Source organism: Dasypus novemcinctus, chromosome 2 (genome assembly GCF_030445035.2).
Source record: "Dasypus novemcinctus isolate mDasNov1 chromosome 2, mDasNov1.1.hap2, whole genome shotgun sequence".
Lineage (NCBI taxonomy): Eukaryota > Metazoa > Chordata > Mammalia > Cingulata > Dasypodidae > Dasypus > Dasypus novemcinctus.
In genome coordinates this window covers 66,773,603-66,793,364 of record NC_080674.1, presented here as the reverse complement: position 1 = coordinate 66,793,364, position 19,762 = coordinate 66,773,603, and the positions used below count along the sequence as shown (strand labels likewise).

Sequence of the window (19,762 nt, the reverse complement as noted above, 5' to 3'; positions counted from 1 at the left end):
TGCTGGTTGTGTAGTAGGATTCAGGGATGTAGTTGGTGCCATAAGCTGTGGAGGGTCAAGCTGCCCTCATTGCCCCAGGGACCAGTGAAGCTTCTCCCAACTTTCTCCTTTACCAGGTATAGCGACAGAGCCACAACTGTGTGTAATAATCCAAGTCTTGCAGGCCGAGACTGTAGTTGCCCAGAGAGACTGATGAAGCTTCATGTCCCTTTCTCCCTTGCCTGGAGCAGGGATGGAGCTGCAGGTGTGGGCAGCAAGCTATGCTGCGCGGGTCCAAAATGACTGCAGCTGCCCCAGTAAACTTCCAACTATTCAGTCTGTGCCAGCCAAATACACCTGCAGCTACCCGGAGAAGCTGGTGTACGGCCTGTCAGCTTCCTCCCTGCTAGAGGTAGGGCTGCAGGCTGATCTAGGTGAAAGAAGCTGGTCCGTACCTTCACTATGATTTCCAGTCAGTCTGGCTTCCCCTCATGCTGGGGGCAGAGTAAAAATGGCAGCTACCAGCCTCTTTCCAATTTGGACAGGTTCAAAGTTTAGCTGTTCTTAGGATTATATTTTAGCCAGCTGAATTTACTAATCAGTAGCTGAAGTCAGGGTCCAACCATCTCTTCCTCCCCTGTTTTTGGGAAATGAAGCTTCCAATTCTAGCCACAGAATAGCTCCTGAGGAGGCTTGAGCTGCCAGAGTAGGATGATCATCAACGTCTGCAGTGTGGCCTGTATTTTCCTGGAGAGGGTGGCACAGGTTCCCCCCAGCTTATTCCCTCCCAGAGTTGGGGCTGGGGTTTAGTTTAGGCTAGAGCTGCAATTCGATTTGGATGGAAAGAAGCCAATCCCTACCAGCACTGTGAATTTTAGTCCACCCCACTTCCCCTAATGCCAGCAGCAGAATTAAAATGGCAACTACCAGCCTCTTTCTGAGTTGGACAGGTTCAAACTTAAGCTGTTCTTAGGATTATACTTTAGCCCACTGAACTTACTAATCACTAGCTGAATTTGGTGCCCAATAGTCTCTTCCTCCTTCATTTTTGGGAAGTGGAGCTTCCAATTTCAGCTGCAAAATAGCTCCCGAAGCAGCTTGTGCCAGCAGTGAAGGAAGGGCACTGACCTTGGTGGCATGGAGTGCTCTATATATGAATCTTCTCTGCCGATGGGCAGTCTCCTTCTTCCATTCTTTCAAAGATGTTGCAGGATGCTCTTCTGGTCTCCTGGAGCCCCCACACAGGTGCCTTAGATAGCTCTGTGTAATTACTAACTGCCTTGTAGCATGAGCTGACTACAGGAGCTCCTTCCTCTGCTGCTATCTTGCTGGTTAAGGGAACCTTGACTTTTTAAAGGAAAGAGTACATAGGGAAGATGAGGATCTGGAAATTGATCCTTGCATACCATCAATGCCCACCTATCCCCTAGTCAACTGCTAAAAGGAAATAATATTTTAAAAACTATCATCACTTAAAAAGAACTTAGTAGTTTTAACACAGTAGTATTAACCTTTGAGAGAAATATGGAATAATACTTTTATTGACTTACAACTTTATACTGCTGAGCTCTTCATGTAATTCGGTAGTGATTGTTTTGACAGAGTATATGCCTAATTCGGCACACTTGAAACTTGTCATGTTTCTAGGCCATTCAGTGAGGTTGACTTCGGTGTATTGATATCAAACTAGAAGACTAAATATTGGCATTCCTGGGAGAGTTTGTGATTTATCATTGGAATGTACATTGATGACACTAAGCATGGCTCTACTTTATAGATAAAAATGACAAAAGCTTTGAAAAATCCAGGGGCCACAGCTAAGTAAAACTGTCTATATCTATCATCTCTAAATGTATCAGAGTTTTTAAAAAATACACAAATTACATATGGTTTAATTCTTCTTTATCCATATTAATAAGAAAAAGGACTTCTGTGTTTGGCTATGTTGTTGAACTCAATGGATACAACTATCTTTTATATTTCTCTTTTGGATTCAACATAGTTAGACACAATGAACACTGATATGTTAAAAGATGGGTCTAGTAACAATTTCAATGCTTTCTAACTGTGTGATTAATAGGTTATTTTTCTTTATTTATATAAAGAAAAGGTTTATATTTATATATATTTATATATATTTATTTATATTTATATAAAGAAAAGCTATAAAGGGAAGGTTATGATATATTCTCTTTCTGCTCAAGGTGAGATTTGAGTATCATGTTAGATAACATGAGAGTATATGATAAATTTTAAAAGTGTTAGAAATATGTAGTGTCATTGAATTATTTCTTAGTTTCTTTAATTTTAATCCTGTATTTTCTCAAAGGATCTGGTCTATCTTGATGTAAGGCATTTATTAATAAAATTAACAAATGATCAGATAAGAAAATAAAGGATGTCTTTGGATTTGTTTTATCCTTTCTTATCTCTATGTTTTCTGTTTCTTATGTTTCTTCTTCATTAAAACAGTTTTGGTATGAACCATGATGGAATTGGAAATTCTTGTGGGACAAAAGGTCATGAAGCAGCAAAACTTATGGCAGCTCACATTACTGCAAATACCAATCCTTTTTCCTGGTCTGCCTGCAGTCGAGACTATATCACCAGCTTTCTAGAGTAAGTAATCTCTGGAGAGTGATGATAAATTGTTCCAGAAGTAAACTTTGTGGATGTATAATATGTAGTGCTTCACATTTTGCATAACGGGTAAACTTTATAGGGCCTCATGATATTTCAGACTGTTTAAAATGATTTTTAAAAATCATTGTGAAAAAAATTTTTTCCTTCATACTCAAACAGACTTTAGTGAACAGATTAAAGGAGCTGGATTAAGGATATCAGTGAGAGTTGAAGAATATGTGACAGTTGTTTGAATTCAATAAATGAGAAGCAATGTAAGAAAGATTTTGATTTATGTAATTTAATAGAGCATAGGCAAAACTTTAATTCAGTGATTATGTGTTTTATTTTATTGATGAAAAAAGTGAATTGTATAGGTGTTCCAAAGTATCTAATAGTAACAAACAACAACAACAAAAAAACCCTAACACCCAGGAAATGAACACTTTGAAAAAATGAAAACTTGTCTTTGAAAATTTATTTAGTAATTTATCTTTTATATGTTTTGAGTTTTCTTTGCTGGTTCTTTAGTGTATATTCCAAGAGTCTAGTTATTTAAATGAGGAGATTATAAATTTAGCTCATATATAGCTATGTCATGAAAGCAGGTCCTCTTCTACCTCTAACCTGGGCTTCTGGATTGGGCTTGGAAAACTGATAGACTTTAAAACTCACACTTTCTAGCTGTGAGACCTTGGCCAGGTCACTTAACCTTTCAAATTTTCAATGTCTTCATCTGTTAAATGAGTTTAGGTAATAATATCTACCTCATAAGGTTGTTATACATAATATATAACTCCGTATAATACTATTATGTATATAAAGCACTTAATAGACATTCATTAGGTGATAAATACTATTATTTTAAATAATATATTTGAGGTTTCAGTGCTTTATTTTACTGTCATTTCCTTCATCTCTTTGTACTGTTTTTTTCCTCGGGGAAGAGAGATTATATAATCTGAAAAAGTGAGGCACACATAAAACACAGGTGACCAATGAAACTTCTTTTTTAAATTGACTTTATTCAAAGTTTATATTGATGTGATTATATTGTGAAATTTTAAAATATTTACATATATTCTATAGGATAATATTATTCATTAAAATTTTGGTTCATAGATATACTAATAGGCAGATCATGTTCTAAAGACTTATAATTACATGTAATTATATCCAAAAAAGAGACTTTGAGGTCCCTCACATAGTGCTTTGCTTAGTCAAAGATAATATTGAAAATGGGCTCTTTTGACTTAATGTAAAATTAAAATGAAAAGAACTGGTAATTCATTTCAGAAGTTGGTTCATCTGAAAAACTATAATCTTATAATTTTTAATCTTAGCAATAGATTATTATAACATTGTCTTGCATAGTGTCTAAATTGCAGGAAGTGCTATAAAAATAGACCACAGAGTATTTGTCATTTTATGGTAGGTTTTAACACAAAGCTCTAGCAATATCATTCCCAAGATGGTTTTAATGAGATTATATTACTTAAATTCTAAGCATTGTTGAAGATCTGCTTTTTCTAGGGATCAAGTCAGATCTGGAATTTCTCCCTTGGTTCATGTTTTTATAATGTAATCTTTAGTGTCTATCATCAGAAAGACAAACTGTATACCATCCTCAGGATGCCTATGTGTTTTTGGAGCCTATGCCCCTCTATTTTTTTTTTTTTAAGTTTCATTTTCTTTTTTGCTCTCTTCTATTTCTGTACCATAGGCTACTTCACAGACTGTTTGCCCAGGACCTTCTCTGCATACTAAATACAAAGACCCGTTTTATTTCGTGCCAGAATCTGTCTAGTTGAAATCATATTAAGGCTGTTAAAACATCCAAAAGGGAATCCCTAAATTCCTGATGTAGTATAGTTAGGAAATCACCACTGGCATGGTGAAAGATGTAAAATTAAATTGTTCCATTGAATTACTGAAAAATAATCCATAAGCATTCTTTAAGTCTTATTGCCTCTATGTATTTTTTATATTTAAGCATGATTAGTGTTGACAGAGTTCTACTGGGCTTATTTATCCTGTATTTTATGAACATGTTTCTGTTATGCATCCTTATAGGAATGCTCACAATTTAAAACAATTAGTGAAAGATAGATCTGAAAGACAATGGGCAATGGGGAGACTTAGGGAAAGTTGTTTGTCCCCCCTTTAATAATAAACTAAATAACTCTGATTATAATCTGACCAAGCAATAAAGGTTTTTTAAAACACAAGGCCCTTTAAAATAGGTCAGTTCACTGGAGCACACAGACTTAATAGTAACTTTTTTGACTTTCTTTGTTCCTTTTTATTAATAGTGGCTTAATTGCTTTAACAGCTATGCATGATATTTTTAAAAATCCAGTGATATTTTGATCAGGGATTGAGGTTACATTTATGTTTTATAGTTGGCTCAGAAAGGCTCATAACATTTTATTTTAGTTTCTCTTCTCCAGAAAAAGAAATCTTGAAAGATGAATTGTTTAGGAACTGCAGCCCAGCCAACAAAATGCATACTTTCTCTACTTAGTGACTGTGTAGGCCAAATATAATGGTGGATTTTAACAATGAGCTTTCTATGATTTATAGAGATTCACTATTCACTATGTTCAATCAAAAACGATTCCATGGCCTTTAAAAGCCAATAAAGTATCTCATGTCATTCTGAAACACTAGGTGCTATTGATCAATCAGGAGATGGTGTTTACCAACTCCCAATATTTTTTTTCAGATTTCTTAAACTCGGTGATTCAATAAGTGGTTCATGAATCGCCCAGAAGCCGTCCTGATTAAATAATAAAGAACCCATTTCCGTTAAAATGGACGTGTTATGCCAGCTTCTGATGTTTTCGGACGACGGCTTTGCAGGTAGTGTCCTTCCTATCTGCCTGCGGGACTTATTTATTCATTTATTTAGAAAATAGAGGAAGATGAACCTGGTATTATGGCTCACACTCATTGATGACTGTGGGCTAATTTACCAGGCAGTAGAAGACAGCCAGAAGCAATCTAGGCCAGTTTTTCACACATTTTCTACGATTTAGAGGTAGTACCAAGTAATTTCACATAGTTTTCAATGATTCCAGGGGCTCTGTGAATCAACTCATTCTATTTAAATTAAAGTCTGTTAAATTGTTTGAACTGTCAGAGATCCGTAGTAAAATTTCCTACAGTTCCAAGTTAAATACAGACTAGCCATTTTCAACGAAAGCATGAAAACATTAAGTGAGGCAATGGTTGAAGGTGTACTAGGAAGAAAAGTGAGAGCCAAGCTACAAGAGAAGTGAAATAAAATGAAGAGAATGACCAAGTCATTCACATTTCCTTCCTAGCGTTTACCTTTGAAGATCAATATCAATCTATTAGATGTCAAACAGTCTTTATAAATGGTACCTTTAGGTTTTTTTTTTTAACATGGAACCGAAGAAACTGCTTATTAGCAAAACAGGTTTCTCCTCTTTTCATTTATCTAACATGTCTTTTGGGGACCACATTCAAAGTATAAAATCTTTGATAAGTCATAATTCCATATGGGAAAAAAAGAGAACATATCTGAGTGAACCACTGTCAGTGCAGATTTTATCTCCTGGAAGCCTCAAGCTCAGTTATATTCAGACACCTCAGTCAGTCATACAAGGGCAAAAGAGAAAGGCCTGATTTAGAATAATTCATTTTAGAAGGTAATATATTGTTAGTTTCATGAAGATTGATAGAATAGTTTATGAGAACAATTGAAACTCTAATTAGTTTTTGCTTTATTTAGGTAAATCAGGACAACTTTGAGAAAAAAAAATGGGAGATAGCATTAAACATTAATTTTGTTGTTGTTGTTGTTAAAAGACTGTTAAGATATGGACAGTGTTATATAGAAATCTTTACTTTTTAAATTGGCCCACTGTGTTATAGGCTGAAAGTCTATACTTTAAAGTATAATTGCTTTAGTAAAAATAAACCTAAAATCACAATGAAGAGCATGTCTCCATGTGTTCTGGAAACAGCTAGGCGTACATATTTAACATAGGCATCTGTAAATTTTAGTTGAAGACTGAACTCTGGCTCATGTTCTCGTTTTCAAGGTTAGTTTTTAGACTATATAAATAAGACCTCTAAATTAGAAGTACAATACATAAAATATGATGCCCACAACATCCTGGAAAGATTTGTGGAAATATGAATATACTTTGATTTACTAAGAATTTCAAAATCAAGACAAAAGTATATTCTTAAGTGAATACTTTTTTGCAAGGTCATAGAAGCATAAACAAAAGTAAAGTCTATGAATTTAATAAACACATTGCTACAGATATTAATTGGTTTCGGGTTTTAGTTGTCAATAACCCTATTTTTACATTTTATGCATCCAGTTTTGCTCTGTAGATAAGTATCTTTTCTGTAATATTTCATAGTAGTCATTGGTTACTCAGAAGTATGGAAATAACCAAAAGTATTGTTTTTCGGAGAGTTTACTTATTTGAAGCAGGAATGTAGCAGACAAATTTTAGTATGATTACACAGAAACCAGTTGTTACTTAATTCTTAGTTAGGAGCTAAAATATGTAAACTGTCCTACCTCCCAAATGCTTTTGTTGAGGTTTTACCATATATACCAGATACTGTTACTAGGAGCTATATATGTAGTAGATTTTCTACCCAAAATGTAGAAACAATTTAACCCAGCTCTCTAGTCATCCCTATACTTGCTTACCTGGGGCCTGTAATGGTAGATAAGATACTCAACTTGAATACATTGGTTATTTGTACATATACACCCAAGTCCATTTCAAAAGGCTTTGTTGACTTGATGTTCTTAAAACACATGTTCATTTCTTATAGATCCTTAAGGTTTTTGCTTATATTTATTTCTTATTGTGTTTTATTCTTTTATTAAAATACACTAGAAAAGGAGAACAAGACTTGTCTACATATTTAAATTAGACCACATTTTTACAAAGCAATGGATGTTTCTAAAGAACTGAAAAGACAATATACTTCTGGGGAAAACTCAGAAGTTTTGACTGTGAGTGCCCACAGTGGTTAGCATTCATGGTTCTGTGAAGGACCTTGTAGATGATCATTTGATTTGCTATTTTTGGAGAATATGCACCATGATTAGAAGAGCCTTAATACTTGGAATGAAAGCTTTAAATGAAATAATTATTCTCACTTCCTCCTGGGATAAGCCAATTTTCAGTTTGCCATCAGGGAAGAATTTTTCCCTCAGGGTATCTACTCTTTGACTCTTCTCTGGGGCCCAAGGAGTTCTTCTTCTAATTTTTAAGGTTATTTTTCTGTATTCCTAAAAGTAATTTAGTATAATCACTCTTAATAGATTCTGATTTGGTGCCATTTAGGTGAATTTATCTTATACTTCCTTTGCTATGCTCTTGGTATATATTTCTATCTATAGGATCCTCAAACATTTAGAACACATTTTTAAACTTTTCTGTTGATTTGTAGTAGTACTTAACTTGTTACTTTTTAAAATACTTAATTCTTTCCATAAATGTATTTATAATTATATTGTAGATAGGGTATGAAATAGATATTTTAGAAGGAAAAATGGGGAATTAAACTACTAATTTCACAAATATTCCATATTATCAAAATGGCCCTCTTTCTATTATACCATTCAAATTTGACCTCTTTGCATTATCCCTTATATAACATTTTGAATTTACTAACAAAATTACATTTGTCTGAAGTTTGCATATCATACAGGTTAAATATATTTTACACAATAAATTAGAGAATTGGCTATTTTACAAAATCCACTAGAAATAATTTTTCTTGCTGAGGTACATCAGTTTCTAAAAGTACAACCAATTGGATAAAATGTGTTCTGTCATGGAAACTGGACATGGGTAGAAAAGGTTGTACCTTTAGCAGTGATAACTGCAATGATTGCAATAGCCTATAGAAAAATACATCTGTAGTAGTACATATTTAATATTCTATCTAAATATTTTTGTTAACTAAAGAATCAAGAGGGACATAAATGAATGAAAAAGGGTATAAAGAAGACAATATTCTACCACATGGATTTTTTAATCTATCACCTTAGGAATGGTATGGTTTAATATTTAAAGGTATTAATTTGCTGCTCTGCTTTATATTTTACGTTTAAGAATATGATAAAATTTTAAATGAATTGAAACTCATTATGCATGATTCTTTCTTAACTTATCTGTAAATGAAAACTTATACTGTCTTAAATAACAGTTAAGGAACTTCTTGTGAAATTATTTTCCTTTGGCAAAGTGGATGGAAAAGATTTGGAAAAAAAACACAAGTGCTGGCACAATTGACAGGAATGTTGGAAAAAAATTTTAAATGTTGGCATAGAAATTCTTTAAAAATTCTAACTTACTCACTTGTGAAATGAAAGTAAAAAAACATCTGTCTTATTTTATGCACACTGACTAAATAAAAATGAACAATTATATTTAGCAAAGTATATAGCTTTTTAAACTAAGGTATTCTGTCTGGCTTTTGGCATTCTTTATGTTATTTGTTCCACTGAATTAAAATATTATGTTTGAGTACAGGCATACTTTGAAAAGCAGAAATTATAGAGAGAGGAGAACATTCTCTTTTCCAACTCTGATGACCCTAATATGAAATATGCAATGTATGAGAGACTAAACACTTCTAATATACTTGAGGAGAATTTTGGATTCTAGCCTCATCTGTCATTCAGCCCATTTCTTATTAAAATATTTCAAGAACCTATAGACATGTCTCACCACAGCATCTATTTCTCTGCCCAAGGTAGATGTATATGATTAGGTCTTTTAGGATTACAACCACAATTTTTTTTTCCACATTCATGTTTTTAATTCTACTACCAGATGTGGTTATATTTTTACTGAAAACAAGCAAGAGGCTTAGAGCAATGTGAAATGCTCTCCTGAATCCTTCAGAAATTAGTTTAAATCAACATTTTAAAGGTCAACATGACATTTTCAGGTTGTTGTCTGAGATGCTTTTATTGTGTCTTGGTGCTGGAAAAAACTGGAGGTTTTATTCAGATGTTAGTAAATCTATTTTGCCATGTGGTTATTTATTTGTAGAATGTATTGTTTTGATGCAAATTTTTAAAACAAGAGCTTAATACATGGTCCATGGAGTACCTAATTTCCTTTGAACCTTTATGTTGAACAGTTCAGGCCGTGGTACTTGCCTTGATAATGAGCCACCCAAGCGTGACTTTCTTTATCCAGCTGTGGCTCCAGGTCAGGTGTATGATGCTGATGAGCAATGTCGTTTCCAGTATGGAGCAACATCCCGCCAATGTAAATATGGGGTAAGAAGTTTTAATTCTTATGTTTAGTCATTTAATCCTTTCATGCTACAAATATTAAGATGGAATTATGATAAACATAATTTACCTTTAGTAACCTCATTAATGCAAATGGGGCTCTTCTTCTAATATCATTTGTATAATATATTTTTCTAAATGTGTAAGTAATCCTGAGTTAGACAAGTCTCAAATTTCTTGTGAGAGATGCACATAGATTTTAATTTTTTCTAACTTTAAGTCTTGAGTTTATGATGCCAACTTTATTTTGTCACTTGAAATGTTAAGGATTTGAAATTCTCTTTTTCTGGTACTTTTTAAATTCGGTTAAGGGCCTTTGTGCATTGGCTAGAAGGCTTTACTTTAATTCATACTTTCTAGTACTGAGTCATTTCAAATTGTTTTATCCATTGCCTATGTTCCAACACAGTGATCAAATGGGTACAAGATGACATTAGCCCAAATAATGAAACAAGAAAAATTGCTGTGAAAAAAACATAGGCATTGTAATTGACCTACAAAGGTCACAGTGTTTACACCAGAAAATGTATAAAAACATTCACCTTAAATTTCATAAAGAAAGATTTCAGTATCTAGTATGGGGACATGTTCATAGTAGGAACATAGTATAAACATGTTGAATTAAAAAATGGGATTTTAAAATATCAAATTGTTTCCCCAAAAATATTCAAGTTTAAAAAATAAGTTTAAAGGCTTAGTTCCTTTTTTATGCAAATAGTGTTTTAAATCACTTTAAAAAAAATAATGACAATAAAAGGAAAAATTTTAAGGTACTTAAGACTAAACAATATACTCATTATACTGTACCATTTATTCCTCTTGGGTACAGTACAAAGGAAAGTGATTTTTTAATATCCCTTAGGTGACAAGTATATTATTATTCTTGGAAGGCTTTTGGCAGCACATTTTGTGCACTAGATTTAAAGATTATGTGGACTATTTGAATATCCAGAGCTTTGAAAACACGTTGGCCTTTCTTGTTTCTTTGTAAAAGTCCTTTATTTTCTTCTTATTTCTGATGGTTCTTTCTTGCTTAGGGTGCTTTTTCCCTCAGGAAAAGTCCATCAAATTTTAATAATTGTTTTTGTATTTACATGCAGGTTGAAATTCATGATGAAATGACATTAGAGGTTTTTGTTAGGTTATTTATCTATCATCTCTCATTTCTTTGTTAGCAAGTGAAGTAGTTGATCTACATTCTGTTCTGTTAGAAAATGAATTTTCATCTTCTTATAATTTTCCATTTCAGATCATTTATATTATCAGTTTTATAGGGCCTATGGCTGCATTTGTTTTTTTAATCAATTAATTAAGAAATTTGACCTCATTCTCTTGTCTTTTTATCTCTATACATCATTCATTTCAGACTAGTTGATTTGAAGTGAGTTTAAACAGTAATTAAGCAATTGTATGTTTTCAGTTTATATCACTTATGTTGTGCTTTTAGATTTTATTTTTTTATGTTCTATGCTTATAAAGACTTCTGTAATAGGGACAAAAAAGATTGGAAAGCTTGGGAAAAGATATTAGCATTTTATAATCCTGCATAATTTCATGTATTTTATCACAAACTCTTTTCACTTTGATTTGTAGCAAAATGATGGTTTTCCTAGAGTGATATACTACATGAAAATGTTTTCATTATGTTTTTTAAATGCTATATTTTACTCACAAAGTTTCTTGAGTATCAATAGAATGTTTACAATCACACCCACCTCTTAAACTCGTGCCTGAAAAATTGTGTTTACACAGTTGATAACACCCAAACCCATACCAAGTTTATCTGTGTAAATACCTAACGTTTTAAAGGATTCTAAATACCGCTTTAGAAAACAAATATGGCTTTATAGGTGGAAGTCCAGTCAGATAATGCTTCAGATGGCATGCTTTAGAAGGCATGCTTCAGAGAAGAGTGGAAGGAAAAACAAACCAGTCCTGTTTTAGAAAGCTGTCTAAGTGTAGCATGCTGAGCTGAACACTAAACATATTTTTGAATGATTTAGGAGAGCACTCTGCACTGCAGCCTTTAGGGGTGGGATTGGGGGCGGATACTCCTTGTATTGGAGCACCATAAAATTATTCCTTTCTCAACTATTAGTTCTCTTATGATGTCAGGGAGGATTTTTAAAAACTACAGAATGATCCATGATGACCGCAGTAGTAATCATTTTTCCATCTCTTCCACTTTGATAATCATACTATCACTACTGGTATTACCAGTGATTACAGCTGTATTTATGAAAAATCTTTCCTGAAATCTTTTTCAGTAGGTTCATTAGTAACATATTAGTCACATTTGGGGATTTACATGAAAATTTTTCTTTTTTATTTCTATTCAGCACATTTTTCACTAGTATCCTTATATATCATCTATTTATGTTTTCCAGGTGTTCCTAAATTCCTGTAGAAGTAGTGAGGAAATTGTAATGGCTATAAATTCAAAGAACAAAACAGTGCAGTATGATATACAGAGTAACAGAGTTGTGTAAAATAGTAATCTGTAAGTGATATGTAGTCCCTGGTGTTTACATAGTGCCTTTTTTGAGACACTTCAGAATGCTTTGATGAAAATTATAATTATCTTATACTATTTTATAGATGTGGAAACTAAAAATACAGGATATGATTTTTTTTTTCTCCAAAGGTTAAAAAAAAAAGGTATAAATCTATCAGTTCTGTTTTCTCCGAGGTGTAATAGTAATGTTTAAGAAACTAAAAATAGATGTATTTTATTTCTGGAGACATTTTTTATTTCGCTTTCATCAGGTAATATTTGCTTGTAAAAATGTTTTTAAGGTTCCCGATCTTGTCCTAGTCTTTTTTGGGGAGAGAGGTGATCAGGAGTGCTTTCCTAAACTTTATTCCTTAAAACTTTTGGATTGTTCTAAGGTGCAAATATCATTTAAATTTAACTCTCAATCTTGGGTTTGAGTATTTTCTTTTACCTTGTATGGAGAATTATGACCTCACCAAAACATGATGCAATTATAGACAGTTTACAAAACAAGATCCCTACTAGATCACCTAAAAAAAATCTGCTGGCTAAATTAGGTTTCTAAGGGAAGCTTCCTGGGTGAGAATACCTTGTAAATAAAACAGCAATATCAGTATGTCCAATAAATGTTTCTTTGCCTATTTAGGATAACAAACTTCTTCCTATAAAGCTCTATAGGATCTATTGTTTCACCCATTGCCACCTTCCACTAGTCTCCTCTTTCTCTTTAGAAAAGAAATATTAAAATAATTTTTGAAAAACATATTATAGTAGTAATAATGTCTAAACTTATGAAGAAAGTCACTAATGAGCCTATGTACTACAGTGGCCTTGGGTGATCTTTTGACTGCTTTCCAAAAAGCACAGCTTAATTTAGGATTCAGTTCTCAGATTTAGCACTGTATTTCCTTATTCTGTCACTTTCAATCATATCCAAACATTGTTTTCAAATATGCTTAATGGTTCTATATAGGTAACCGTATCTGGCACTTATTTACTGGTAACCACCAAGAGATGAGAGCTCATCCACAGGTAGATTTAAGGTCTCAAACAAAACCTGAGAAATTCTATAGATATCCTAGCTTTGTTTAGTTTAAGTGAATTTTTATTATTGATGAAGTTTGTCAGTGTCCACAAAAACATAAAAGTTAGCACATAAATGTCTAGTAGTATATTGTACATTGTTTTGCTTACTTTAAAGTAGAACTAATCAGTGTTTTGTGAATGGAACGTGTGTTCTAAACCATGAACGGGAACCCATAATCTAATACACCACATGTTTGGAAAGAGAACAGAATTTTTTAACAGAATATTTTAAATAAAGTCTTCTTATGATTATATATCATCTATGACCTCAAATTGACCATTGATTTATTTTGGTTAATCCTAGGACACTTTTCTCAGTGAGCTGTGGACAGGTTGTCCTTATAGACTTAAGATAGCAAAAGGGCATGACAGGCATGCAAAGTGCATTTCATTTACTTGACACATGGCAGACATTCAGTAAATGTCTCCCTGTCACCCATGAACATCCATGTCATCCATGAAATCATTCCTATATAGCAGATATGGAGAATCTGATCTTCCAGTAATTTGTGGGAGCATACTAATATATACCAAGGGTCACATTTTTTACTAATTCTCATCCTTTTATATTGGCTCAAATGACAGTTTCTCTTCAGACAGGCCTTCTGTGACCACTCTATATAAAAAGACTTCACCCAGTTTCTCTCTTTTGAATTATCCTATTTATTTCCTTTATAGCACTCATTACAATCGTAGTCATTTTGCTTATTTGATTACTTGTTAATTATTTAAATATGATCTAGGTGAAACCTTTCCAGACCACCTTAAGTAAATTGTACATAAAAACAAACACTCTTCCTATCCTTTTTCCTTGCTTTATTTTTCTGCTTAATATTTATCACTTTCTATCATTGTATGTATTTTACCTATTCATCTTGCTTTTTACTTGCCTTCCCAACTAGAATCTGTTTTCCTTGGAGGCAGGTATTTTGTCTCTTTCATTTACTGCTGAATCTCCAGCACCTATAACAGTGCCTGGCTAAAGATAGGTGCTCAATAAATATCTGTTGAATTAGTGAACTGATAGTTGTAAAGAGAATATAAGCTCTGTGAGGGCAAGGATTTCACTTAACTAATTCATGAGTAGCACAATACCTGGCTCATAGTAGGAGCTCATTAAATTTTTTTGTATAAATGAAAAGAATTGGTGAAGGTAATGTAAAAGAGGACCTTTGTGAAGATCCTGTGGCTGTATATTTGATAAGCTGAGAGAAGGCCAATGTAGCTGAAGCTCATAAAGCAAGCACCATATAAATGAGACAGGATAAGAAGGTCGGGACCAACAGGATAGACCACGTTAAGAATTCTAAATTTTTATCTTAAGACTATGGAAAACTATCGAAGGGTTTTGTTTGTTGTTTTTGCCCCCCCCCCAAGATGGCTCCCTCATCTCTCTGCTCATTGTCTGCTTACTGTGTCTACTTATTGTCTGCTTGCTGTCTCTGCTCATTGTTTCTGCTTCTGTGTCTGCTCATTTTCTGCTTGTTGTGTCTGCTCATTGTCTGCTTTTCTTTAGGAGGCACCAGGGACCAAGACTCAGACCTCCCATGTGAGAGTTAGATGCCCACCACTTGAGCCACATCTGGTCCCTGCTTATTGTGTCTGCTTGTTCATCAGCTCATTGCATCAGCTCATTGCTTCTGCTCATCTTCCTGTGGGAGGCAGGTGCCTAACTGCATGAGCCACATCCACTCCCTCAAAGGGTTTTAAATGAATGAGATGATAAAAGTTTATTGATACATAGGAAATCACAGAATTTCTAGGGCATAGTATATCTTAGGAAAGAATTATAATTTCATGATTTGGGAAAACCTTGTTACAAATTAGAAGCTTTTATGAAGGGATCTATGTCTTCCCTCCCTTATCATTTCCCCTCCAAATATACCTAATACTAATGTAGCTCCCCTAATTGATTGATGATGTTTCATTATAGCTATGCTCTTACCTTTCCAGGTAAAGGTAAACTCATTTTTATACCAGAGGGTGCTGCACCATAGTTCTGAGATGAGGTGAATGGAGGTGCCAATATAAAGAAGTATGTAGGTTCCATAATTTTGACTTTAAAGTTACAGAATCCTGGTATGTTGTGGTGGAAACACTGTATTTGTAAAGAAGGTCTATTTTATTTACAGATCATCAAACTTCAGAATCTAATATTTGTGATATAATATTAGAAATGAAAGATCAAGGGGATATATGTATAATTGAATTAATTAATTTATATTAAGCAATACAGTCATACAGAGTTTATTTGGTCACATCTACTGAGCTGCACATTTTGTACTAAGCACATCTGCTTGGTAGACCAATTTATTATCAAAATCTTGTTTTGTAAGCATAGACTTGAAATATGGAACAATGGAAGTTATTAACGTATTAACTAACAACTATAATAATAATGCCATCAAGCTATGTCAGCCTAAAGTATAGGTCTTTGCAGTCTGGGTAACCTACTAGTGACAAGATAGTTGAGTTCTCTGATCATGGTATCTTCCCTTCTGAAGAGTACTTAAAAAGACTGACATTTTATAACTCTGATTTTCCAGGTTCTTATGTTTTCATATTTACCCCCTTCTCACTATTATTTTATCACTTCAATTAGCTAAGATTCAAAGTCATCATTGCTTTCTGATTGAGAATCATTCATTTCATTCATTTTTTCAGCATACTGTTGGCTACCTACCCAGTAGCTATTACCCCCTACTTCTATTCTAGCCTAGCCATGATTTTATTTAGGTATCCCACTTCTCCATGTGACCCTGTACTTCAAGAAAACCCCAGGATTGAGTCCTGCATAGTCTGTAACCTTCATGCTAATTCTCTTCCCCCTGGACAATGATTGGTTTAGAGTTAATAATATGTAGCTATATGAGAAATGAAATATCTGCTGAGAAAAAAGTCTTCTGGAAAAGATATGTTAGCTCTTAAAATGAGACACAAGATAGCAGTTGGCTCCTTTCCTAGTATGCTTGGTGTATTAGGTGGGGCTGTTGTGACTCTCTTGCAGCTATGAAGGGAGCTAGTTTATACGCTCAGAATGAAAGCTCTAAGAAGGCCCCTTCTTGTGACTTCCTATTGTATGAATTTAAAATGTCCTTATTGTTTAAGACATTTTGAGTTAATTTTTTTCTTTATTTGCAGCTATTGGCATCCTGATTGTTTACAGCCACATTGAGTTCTTAGGGTACCTTACTGTTTTGCCTGCAAGTCTGGTTTAATCAGAGGAGGAAAAATCAGTTTAAGAGTTTTAGGACCAGCTAAAACTATTAGCTTAATTCATGAGTCTGAGTGAACTTAATGAATGAATAAAGTAGCATATATGAAGTAAATATAGCAATACGTAACCAGAATCTAATCATGAGAAACATCAGCCAAGCATGAGAGACACATTCTGCAGATCTATATTCTTCAAAACTGTCAAAATCATGAAAGACAAGGAAAGACTGAGGAGATATTAAAGATGAAGGAAAAATAGAGACATAAGAATGAAATGCAATGGTTTCGATTGGATCCTCAACCAGAAAAATGGAAGAGGAAAATGTTTTTTTAATTTGTCATAAAGAACTCTATTGAGGCAACTGGCAAAATTTTGATGGGAATCTATGAATTAGATGGTAGTACTGTATCAGTGTTAATTTCCTGAATTGGATATTGTCCTTTGATTAGGTAAGAGAGTGTTGTGTGTTGTTGTTTTTAGGAAATACCCACTGAAGTATTTAGCGGGTAAGAGAGCATCATGTTTGCATCCTACCCTCAAACAGCTCAGGAAAAAAACAATACATATATAAAATATGAGAGAATGATAAAGCAAACTGGTAACAGACATTTATATGAATCCTTTCAGCCAACACATATTTATTTCTATCTTATTATCTAGATTGAATCACTTTATGATTACACTAAGTAGCTGACAATGTGAAGGAAACCTTGAGATAAATTCCTTGGTAATAAAAGAATATACTCATCCATGTGAATAAAAACCACACCTTTTATCTATCTGTTTTCTAGGGTCGAAATTTTAAGTTTTGTTCATTTTAAACTTTCATTTCTAAATAACTAAAACTTTCAAAAAATTTAGAAGAATAGCATAAAGAACTATCACATCCTCCTCACGCAGATTCCCCAACTGTTAACATTTTACCAGTTTGCTTTATCATTCTCTCATTTTTTATATATGTACTGTTTTTTTTCCTGAAAAATCGAACAGGATTTTGGCCAAGCAAATTCACAAGATAATTCTCTCATTTATTCCTAGCGTTGAGACACAAGTTAAAACAAGAAAAAAAGGTGCAGTTAACTTTGAAGAGAACAGTAGTGAAATTTTTAGAAGGATAGATAAGGAAAGTTTAAAGAAATTGAGTTTGATTAGTCTATAAAAAAAAGAAGCCTGGATGTTGACCTCAAAACTGTGTTCAGGCTCTGAAATACTTATTACATTTGATTGCTGGTAACAAATTGTTCTCCGTCCTTACTAAGAGCATAAAAGCACAGTGGTCTTAATTTTTACTGCTGGTACGTTGTAGATTAGGTAGTAGGAAGAATTTCAAGTTTTTAAATATTGAAATGTTGCGCTGAGGTCATAGAATCACTTTCCTTGAAGGTTTTAAGGTGTTATGTTCTACAGTGTGGTTTGAATAAAAGGCATATAGCTCAATATGCAAACACAGAATTATCAGGCATATATATAACAAAAAGTTGTTTTGACTTTGATTTTTCCTCAAAACCCAAGCCAAAAATCATAGATCCGTTATTGTTTGTACCCTTAAAAAAACAGTACCTTTTACCTTTTATGCTTTTTTTAGTTGTTTAGTTTTTTAAAAAAAGCATTTAATAATTTTTTAAAAAAATTGTTCAAATTGGTGATCAGCTATTTAACCAGAATTTCTAGAGTAGGGGTTTTTTTTTACATATATTTTCTGTTTGTGTTTTGCCTGTTCTGGATTTCTTGCACATAAATTATTCACATAACAGAATTCAACCCATTTTAGCCTGAAGGAAGGGTACATTATCCTTTTTCTTCAAATGATTATTAAACTCCTGGAGCCAGGCCACAGAATCACCATATGTTTGGTTTTTCATTTTTCCTTTTGTGTAATTAAATGGTAAGTAACCTTTCTTATCACTGATGCACCTTCCTGTTCTCTTCAGGGTTCTGCTCTCCCCTGTTGGCCTTCAAGATCATTTATTGCAAACAATTGTTTAGAACTGAGGTTATGTGGACAAAGAGATAATCTCATATCCAGAATCAAAGGCCTAAAATTGCATAGAGTTTAGAGTTTCACCAGGGCAGAAAATTTCTGCATATCTCTTTTATGGTCTAGATTCCATGCTTACAGAAAGAAGAGTATTCCTCAAAATGTGAAATTATTCTCAAATTCTTTCTGGAAGTGTACTTCTTGTTTATTTGCTAGAAAATTATATTTTCATGGTGCTTAATTTCAAGAGAGTTTCCTTTTTTTCCTTTGAAAATCATTCTAATTGGAATATCCACATGTTTTTTATCCATGTGGATATTCCAATTGCAAGGCCTATTTGAAAACTCTTCAGAACCTCCTCTGTGACTTGTTTATCATTTTAGAACTTTTTCCCATACATAAATTTCCAGTCCCATATTTTAAACAGTGATCTGAAAAAATTTAATGCTGAAACAAAATTTGAATCCTCAGGGGCCTACTAGGATAATGAAATCCTGTTAGAAGTGGGAATCTACCTTTCAAAATGATCATTTTCTAAAGGATTAGTGCCCTCTGTCAGAGACCTCTATTGTCGGTCTTGAGATTAAGGTTTTTAAAAATGTTTGTTGCCTTGTCATTTTGAACAGAGATTTTCAAGGCACTTTTAGAAAAAAAAAGTTTCTGAAACATGACTAATACAGTTTCCTGAGAGATGGTATCAATACTGTCCTTTTCATTAATAGAATTTACATTGTGTAGTCTTGTAAAGCAGTCATTAGTTTTCTCTTACTTTTGTTTAGAGTAGGTTTAGGCTTAAGAAGGATTCCTAAAGGATCAGGAGTATGATAAAAATGGATACAGTTTTTTTGTAATTTCTTTTTATATTGTTCTAGCAATATTTTACTGTCTTGTGAACACATTTTTCTTTGACTTTGGGTAATTTTCATATATGGGACAATATTTTAAAGCCCTAAAATATTAGTCCTACTGCTCTTTAAATATTAAGGTAAAAGAATTTATTTAGGAACATATGCTAAGAAACCATCTCATATGGAAAAGAGGAATAAAATTGTGTAAATAACCTCTTAAAACAGA

At 33.3% G+C, this 19,762-nt stretch overlaps 1 protein-coding gene across 8 annotated transcripts in view; it reads left to right on the top strand.

Annotated features, from left to right (window-relative positions):
* The window catches only part of ADAMTS6 (ADAM metallopeptidase with thrombospondin type 1 motif 6), a 313,210-nt gene that overhangs the window by 194,013 nt on the left and 99,435 nt on the right, over window positions 1-19,762 (top strand). For all 8 annotated transcript variants that reach the window (XR_011645856.1, XM_071208283.1, XM_058309311.1 and 5 more), the window contains 2 exons: window positions 2,452-2,598; window positions 9,757-9,898. Coding sequence is in view for 7 of the 8 variants with exons in the window: in XM_071208283.1 (XP_071064384.1) it covers window positions 2,452-2,598; window positions 9,757-9,898 (289 nt within the window). In the remaining variant the exon portion in view is untranslated. The remainder of the gene's footprint in view (window positions 1-2,451; window positions 2,599-9,756; window positions 9,899-19,762) is intronic.